This window comes from Lycium barbarum, chromosome 10 (genome assembly GCF_019175385.1).
Source record: "Lycium barbarum isolate Lr01 chromosome 10, ASM1917538v2, whole genome shotgun sequence".
In the NCBI taxonomy this organism is placed as follows: Eukaryota; Viridiplantae; Streptophyta; class Magnoliopsida; order Solanales; family Solanaceae; genus Lycium; species Lycium barbarum.
The window spans coordinates 73,513,746-73,522,860 of NC_083346.1; the positions used below are offsets into that span (position 1 = coordinate 73,513,746).

General features: G+C 35.5%; 1 protein-coding gene across 1 annotated transcript; it reads right to left on the reverse strand.

Annotated features, from left to right (window-relative positions):
* Positions 1–1,869: 1,869 nt before the first annotated feature.
* On the reverse strand, positions 1,870–8,736 carry LOC132614062 (T-complex protein 1 subunit epsilon-like). The gene is made up of 9 exons (XM_060328424.1): positions 8,404–8,736; positions 5,803–6,121; positions 5,222–5,570; positions 4,307–4,439; positions 4,151–4,203; positions 3,721–3,823; positions 2,866–3,032; positions 2,665–2,778; positions 1,870–2,242 (listed from the first exon to the last, which is right to left on the reverse strand). The coding sequence occupies exons 1-9, from the start codon at positions 8,600–8,602 to the stop codon at positions 2,072–2,074; spliced, it is 1,608 nt and encodes a 535-aa protein (XP_060184407.1). The 5' UTR covers positions 8,603–8,736; the 3' UTR covers positions 1,870–2,071.
* Positions 8,737–9,115: the final 379 nt, after the last annotated feature.

Below are 9,115 nucleotides of genomic sequence, written 5' to 3' on the forward strand. Positions count from 1 at the left end.
GTGTTACAGTCACTCCACCACAATATTTGTTGGTTGTACAAGTTACTCTTAAATATGTTCAAAAAGGTCATTTATACATCTTAATTTTGCGAGCAATCTATCATATTTAAGAAAATTAAATCAAACATAAGACGTCACAATAGAAAATAAGTTCGGAACGTACCTTCAACCATGTTGTTAAAGTAAGAGTTGGAAATCACCTTTGATCAACTATTAGTTTGTAACCCTTGAGAGAACTTGACACAACGCCCTAAGAGCCTTCTAACCTATGTTATCGCAAAAGATGTCAGACTGACAAAGTCACATCCACATAGCTTAGGTTAGAGACTATTTGGCGAAATTCTTTACCTTCGAGACTGTTAACAAACTGTTTCCTTCCATCAAGGAAACTACCAAATGCATTTGCATTACTATAGAATATTACCCCTTCCGTTCCAATTTATGTGAAGGTGTTTGATTGGATATGAGTTTAAAATGATAGGAAGACTTTTGAAACTTATTATCTAAAATATGACACAAATCTTTGTGCGAATATGAATCATTTCGTGCATGACCTAATGACGCGAGTTGCCGATTCATCGCTCCCGATAGATAAGACAAACGGTCAACACACTGAAGACAGATAAGACGTGTGAGGTAATGAACACAATTCTTCATATTAGTTTACTAGCAGTAGTCACTTAGCAAATAGTGACACGCCAACGTGCTGAATGAGAGCTCGTTTGCTAGGAGGTCTTAGATAAAATAGTCATGGTATTATATGTGGTATTATTTTATATCATGTTTGGTTGACATTTTGGGGCGTGTATAACTAATACATGAATTATTTAATACACCAAAGGGTATATTATCTTATACCACCATCATCATGGGATAACTTATTCATGGATAGCTTATACATGGATAAAAAGTTAAAATGACAAAACTAGCCTTGTTCTAAGAAACTTATATAGGTCAAGCATTCAAGGATATAATTACAACCAATTATTTTCAATTTTAAAAATAAATAAATATTCAAATGGTATTTTTTGTGTCTAATTTTAGTGTAATGAACTAAACACCCAACAAAAAATAATCCTTGTATCACTAATCCATGTTATACAACTCCTACATTACTAATATCTGTATTACTAATCCATGTATTACTTGTCTTTGAACCATACAACAACGTTTACCAAGACAGACAGGTCGTGATGCGCCTCATCAGGCGGGTTATATTTATTAATCTGTCTTTCTTTCTTTAATTTATTTTTATTAAATAAGTTGGTTTGTACCTCTCTGATAAATTAATTGAAATAAAATATATTAATTAAATGGATAATGTTTTCCAAAACAAATTCAATGTTCGTAATTTCTCTTTAATTGTTTCCCAATTTGGTAAAAAAAAATGACTTCATTTTGAGGTTTGAAACACCCCACTCCTCACAAAAAAAAAAAAAAAAAAAAGGCAAATCCAGTGCACCCTGCCCAACGTTGCTTATTCTGTGAATTATCCTCCTCTTTGACTGAGCCAACTTGTGCAAAACCTTGTCTCACATGTTAAGGGTTGGCTTTGCTAGGACCCAGGGAAATGATTTAGTGGTCTGAGTCCTTACTTCAAAGATTTTTGGTTTCCATGGGCAGATTAAGGGATAAATTTGCAATGGGAAACCAGAAAAGCACCATAGTCAAGTAAAACCACATCTCAATATTAAGTGTGGAGAGTTATCAAAAAATCTTATTTTGTGACTCACCAACTAACACTAGTTGGGTAAGACACATAATAAAGTTGAGAGGAAACAAATACGAGAAACTCTAGCTTTTGAGCACTTGCGGCACTGAAGAGTAGAGGTAAAAATGACCTATAAGGTAGTAGTAACTCCACAGCCCTTTTCATAGAGCAAATTCTGACAGGGCACTGGTCATTAATTAAATCAACGACTTCAATCCGAAAATCACATCAATCGGTTAACCACCAAAACTGAACTCAATTACGACATAGAAACCAAAACTACTTGGAGTGGCATTGCCAAAGGTAGAATGTCCATCTTCTCTTAGGCAGCACAAAACTTTTGTTTAAAGTACTTTAACATCAATATTCAGATGGACTAATGACATCATCAATCTTTAAAATCATCTTAACAACCTGAGTTGCAAGCAAAATCTGCTGTTTCTTCCCAATCAGTGTCTCAAAGACATTTTGCTCGCGCATGTCGTTTGTGCCAGCATCACTGCAATCTATCCCAAAATTAGGATTGTTTTCCTGCAACAGAATTTAAGCTATAGTCAAAACGCAATGTTCTCAAAATAGTCCAGAGGTACATGACAAAACTAAGAATTACAGCTTGAGAAAATCTTATGTTTTCTCATTATTCAGACTCAGAAACTTTGCAAATAGCCGAGAGGTACATTTTTTTTTTTTAAGTCGGGAGGTACAACAACGACGACGACAACATATCCAGTGTACTCACACAAAGTGAGGTCTAGGGACGGTAGAGTGCACGCAGACCTTACCCCCCACCTTGACAGGTAGAGAGGCTGTTTCTCATATACGACAGAAATACTAGGAATTATCTCTTGAGAAAATCTTATGTTTTCTAATTATTCGACTGAGAAACTTCATCAAACTCCCATACAACTGTGGAGTGATTTTACATTTCTAAGTTACAACAATTCAAGGTTTACCTTAATTTGCTGAGATTTAACAGCTGATAGAGTTTCAATGGGTTGGAGACCACTATTCTCAGCAAGTGCCATTGGGATAGAATCCAAAGCATCTGCAAATGCCCTGATAGCATACTGTTGATAGAAGGATTGATGCTTTAGTTAATGATAATCAATTATTTAAAAAAAGTAGAAACAAGAACAAATAAAATAAAAGCTCGCCTGCTCAACTCCTGGGTGTTTATCAGCTGCTGCTTCTACAGCAATTGAGCAAGAGATCTCTGCTGAACCACCACCATACACAATAGAGTTGTTGTGAATAAGATTTCTAGCCACGCACAAAGCATCATGGATACTACGTTTTGTCTCCTCTATCATCATCTTGTTACCTGTATGATGATCAAAGCTCAGTTCAAATATCTTAATCGATACGTTTCTCAAATATTCTAAGCTTCTGCATAATCCTCCCATATGTTTTACCACTAAAGTTCAGATATGTTCAGGTAAAAGGATGCTCGACTGGTGCTCCGTAAAAAAACAAATCCTGGTATTAGGAAACGACTTTCCTCAATTGCAAAGTTCCGACATCCCGTAATTAGTAAGTTGTAACACAAACTCCACTAGGCAAGAACTCAGTATCTGGGTGGAAGTCAGTATCCGACCAAACAAAAAATGATTAAAAAGAAATGGGAACCGCATGGTGCATTACCCTCAACCAAATTTTTCCAACTAATTATGGGAGCATACTTGAAAAGATTACATATGTACCATCATCTTAACCAAAATTAAGTTCAGTTGTTTTCGGAATCTTTACACTCATGAAAACAAGAACCATGGAGGATCAACATGCAGTTCCAACAGTTGGGTGCTGACAGTGTCACAATCTAATAGAACATGGATGGAAACAGCGCAAACCTAGAAATCGTAGATGCCAAAGTAAAAAGAAAAGATTAAAAAATGAAAGATGCTAGACCCAAAACATGAAAATATAAGGAGCACATGAAAATTCCATGAATAGTGTACATCAAGAAGGATTTATTTTGAGAGAGAAAAAAAAGGCTGGTCACAGAAACATACCACCACGGATAAATATCGTCACGGCCCGTGAATTTGCACAATGTTCAATGTATATCATTCTGTCCTTTGTTGTACCGAATGATTTCTCTCTAACCAGACCAGCCTGAACTTATAGAACATCACTTTTAGTAGGTGTTAGAGATCCAAAAGCACATTAAGAAATACTATTCATATTGAAAGGCCCGGTTAAATGGCTAAGTTGAAATGAAATTCTTTGAGAGGATATGAATGTGATGCAAAAAAAGTCATTGAATGAAAAGAATAGATTTGAGAAATTACAAACATTAAGAATCTGTAAGCAACGGAAGAGTAAAATTTCATAAAATATTAGTCAGTTATATTAGTAATATACCAGTCAATGACCCTCTCATCACTATTTCACACAAAATTTCTAGATGTAAGACCAGACACAGGAGACTAGAAACAATACCCGGCCAAGTTTTTCAGGTGTCAACTCTTGAAACCTCGGCACAATTCTCCCACCTAATCACGTGTGGAACCAAGAAGATTATGCGATGAAATTAACTGTTGTAATAGAACCACAACAGAAAAGGCATCATAGTTAATAAGCAAATAGAATGCAAACCTGTAGCAATTGCTATCAGCTCCAACTCCACACCACCTACCCATCTAACAGCAGGCAGATTTCTATGCATTAGTAAGTGGTTTGCTTCATCATCAAAACCCCACTGGCAAATAACTAAAGTGGCACCAACATCCTGTCAGACATCGGCAGACTAGTTAGGAAATCCAGGTCCTGATAAGCCAAACTACCAGAAGATGCACGGAAAATTCAGCTCATGGTAATCTTTGCATGTAAAACCAACCAAACTGCTACTTACAGGCCCAAAAACACAAACCATAGATCTCCCACCCCCTGAAACAATGATTTTGTGAACACGGGAAAACTCAAAAACATTGGCATCCCTCTAGCTTGTACTTGTTTATGCTAATAAAATCCAAGGTGTGCAACTTCACAAAGAAAAGGTGCGATGGATAAGAGAATACAGTCCTTCATTCTCATATTTAGCATATACAAAAATAGATGGGAAACAACACAATTTGTTTGCTTAAACAAGGAGTTGGAAAGGGCAGAATAGGATAAAGTCCTACACTCTATCCTCATATGAAAATTCAAGAAACATACTACATTCTAAATTATCTGACGTAGTTTGACTTGGAGCGGAATTCAAGAAAGGAAGATTTTTGAAACTTTTGGTCTTAAAATTGCCATAACATTTGTGTGGCGATAAAAGCTTCTCATTAAGAGTAAAATGAGAAGTTCAAAGTTAAATTGTTTCCAAATATAAAAATGGGGCATTCCTTTTGGAATGGACTAATAAGGAAATAATGTTACATAAATGGAGCAGAGGGAACATAAGGCTAAGGCTTTAGCTGGCCATAAGAGTCAACTTTTCTCCATGCCAATCTGACTAAAAAGTCTAAGAACATGTGGGAAACCATCTTTCACTATATATACAAACATATTCTGCAAATTTACCTTGCACTTCTGGACCATGTCATCAAAGTACTTCTGCTCCTGTTGGCGTAAAGTTTGAAATTTTTCCACAGTATCAATGTCAACCTTATGCTTGGTCTTTGGTTTTGGAGGCTCAAAAGGACAAGTCAAAATGGCAATATTTGCATCCTGAATTTGCTTTGGCATCTGAGGATGACTCATATCTTTGTCAACTACAATTCCGTAAATTAGCTCTGTATCCTCTAATTTTCCACCAACTTTTCCCTCAACTTTGATTAAGTCCAGATTAACATCCTTCCTCTCAAGATCTGCAACAGCTAGCACTGCTTTGACAGCAATCTCAGCCATGCTACGCTTGCATCTGTTCACACTACAATACAAATTCCCCGTGTCAAAACAAATAAGTTGTATAGCGGGGTTTTCACAGTTGTAATCAGAAACCCATAGCGGCAAAATACTTTTAGAGCAATATGCACATTCTGATGGATCACAAGCATGTTCTTGAAGTCATAGAATACAAGTTTAGAACTTAGGAGATCTTTAAGAAAATTCGTAGCAACAGAAAAAGGTAACAGCGGAGTTGGCATTAGATTGGCACTTACATCTTAGATGACAAAGTAGTCATGCAGGTTTGAATTAAAGGCTCAAACTCATTCACTCCAAATTCAAACTTATTTGCAATACACTCCAAGTGTTCAACTGCTATCCTAGAAGCCATTTCGTATCCTTCTGCCACTCGAATAGGGTGAATACCACGTTCTAACAGCTTTTCCGCTTGTTCAAGAAGTGCCCCAGCCATGACAACAACTCCAGTAGTTCCATCACCAATTTCATAATCTTGACTTCGTGACAACTCAACCATCAACTTCGCAATCTGATTGTCAACATCCATCTGCTCCAAGATAGTTGCACCATCATTTGCTGAGGATACAAAATTCAAAGATCAGCAAAGTTCATCACAAGAAATAAGTTTGCATAAGTTAGAACAAAAAAGGAAAAGAACACAGATGTGGTCAAATATGCTTTCAAATCATTACTCTTTTTGCCAAACATAAGTTATCAAAATCACCTTATAGACCTAAATGCACATCTCAGAAGAAGATAAAAGTCTACTGCTCAGTAGTACCACAGTGCATGACTCGACCAAAATGTAAAATACAGCACTCAAGTAGCTCGGCTCGTGCAATAATGCTAAGCTTAGATAACTATTTTGTCTTGCTTCCGGATAGCCTTTCTTGAAACAGAGGTCAACTATCTAGTATAATGGTGTGAAGCATATATTTGTCCAGAGGTTACAACTAAGTAACATAATGGAGCTGGAGTAACTCAATTTTAGAGTTGTGTTGACCAGCATATTGAACATTTTGCTAAGCACGGTCACCAAAAACAAAAAGAAAGGAGAGAGAGAAATATGATAAGCCTGTGACATTCACCCACATAGGAAATTTCTCAAAATAGCCAGCTTAACATCTAGAACATACTGAAGTTCACATATCACAAACTGTGACATTCTAATGAGAAAAATGACAAAAATGGTCCCTTATGTTTGAGGGTAGGTTCATCTCTTAAGTATGCAATTAAGAAATTTTGGTGCTTTAAGTTTGTCAAAAGTTAACACTTTTAGTCTCTGTAAAATATTTACCAAACTTTGTCCGTTAGATGTGATGGGAACAGTGGGAAAAAAGATTTAACCATAGACACCAAGAAAGTTCCATCGGATCCTAAAATATGCAACACAAAAAATTATACTTGACACTAGAAAGATATAAAAAAAGGAAGAACTTAAATCTCAAAAAGGTGCACGAGACTCTAGAAATAAATTAAAAATAGTAGAGACTACAAAAATAATACCTCTAAATGTGAGTTCTCACTAATTTCCTTCTTTTTTTTTTTTTTCATAGTTCCCGTCAAATAGAACCGACAAAATTCGGTAAATATTTGACTGAAACTAAAAGTGTTTTGGCAAACTTAAACTCTATTGCTCAGTAGTACCACAGTGCATGACTCGGCCTATTGTAATACGGCACTCAAGTAGCTTAGCTCTTGCAATTATGTTAAGCTTAGAAAACTAATTTTTCTTGCTTTGGGATAACATTTCATGAAACACAGATCAACTATCTAGTATAATGGTGTGAAGTACATATTTGTCCAGAGGTAGGTTACAACTAAGTAATATAATGAAGCTGGAGTAATTTTAGAGTTGTGTTGACCAGTATATTTCACATTTTACTAAGAGCAGTTACGAAAACAAAAAAAAGGACAGAGAGAACTATGATAATCCCGTCAAATCACCCACAGAGATAATTTCTCAAAATCGCTAGCTTAACATCTACCACATCATGAAGTTCACATATCAGAAACTATGTCATTCTTATCAAAAAACAAAACTGTTATTCTGCGATACTAATCTGAAAATTTCTCACATAATAGTGCAGAAAGTAGACATCACAATTAGCAATGGAGTACCTGTATATGCAAAAATAGAACCTTCCACTAGGAAAAGGAAAAAACAAAAACAGGAAATTTTCAAAAATATACAACCCAGCATAAAATATTACGCCACGTAACCATATTTCAGTTTATACAACATTATACCTGGGAAAAAAGCATTATACATAATGTACCAAAACTTGTGTAATAGTGTATAAACAGTGTTTATATACAAATATGGGCTAAAGCGGGTAACAAACTCAAAATATGGGCTATGCGGCGTAAACATTTTCTCCCAGTAGACACAGAGCGTAATTTTCCCAAAAACAAATACAAATAAAAGACAAAAATGAGTTTAAAGACACAATCAATAAACAGCAACCAACAACCACCTGATTATGGAGCACAATGTTGAGCGAAATCTTTCACTGCCAAAACCTAAGACGACTACTTTTTGCCTTGAAGATACTTGGTTCAACTTTTATTTTTACAAATATTAATTCATTTTTTAGATGCTTATCATATTTTATTTATTTCCATTGTAATAACAAGTTAGGACATTCTATAAGTCCTCATAAGTTTGGTTTTACGCATCTTTTTATTTTGCTACATTATGTAATGACAGTATTTTCATTGAGAAACTATATAAAATTAGCTTAAAAGAAAAAAAAAAAAAAGCAGCAACAAAGTAATATAATTCCGTAGATCAAACATATATATCACCAATAAAAAAAAAACAGCGAAAAAAAAGGGAGAATGAGAGGAGAGAATACTTATAGTGATATCGCCGTCAGGGCTCTGAAGAATTTTGTCCATTCCCTTTGGACCAAGTGAAGTGCGTAGAATGCGAGCTACGGCTTTGCCGGCAGAAATGTTTGATTTTTGAGCATCAAGACCTCTTAATCTGGTCTTCTGCTCTTGTTCTTTTATTATTAAGAATGGCCTACCAAACTCATCGAATGCCAACGCCATTCTTCACCAGATCCACAAATGATATTTTGGTATTGAAGGAAATGTTGGTATAGTGAATGTGTAGTGTGTGTGTAGAAGGTTTTTCACGACCCTAATAAGTTTGAGTTCAGTGCAAAACCCTCAGGTGATGAGTCAAGTACCCCCGCTTCTCTCTTTTTTATTTATTCCTGCCCCGTTCTTAATTGGGTCGGGTAAGGGTTTGATTTTTTATTCCTAAAGGGTGTGGGTTTTTCTTTTACTACATGAAACAAGTGGTATTTGACTATAGGCGACTCTTAAGTCTTTTTATTGAGTGGAGGTGACTCAAGTTTTAATTATTGAGTGGAGGTGATGTTTTTTTATTAGTGATTAAGAGATTTTAACCTTGCTCAAAAGTTTTTATTTTGACACTTTGACCCTTAACTTTATTTTTAACACTTTGCCCTCAAGTTTTATTTTTAACACTTTGACCCAGTCAATATAAACCCTAAAATACCAAAATGGGTCCAAAAAAAAGGGCGCCAATAGTTGCAC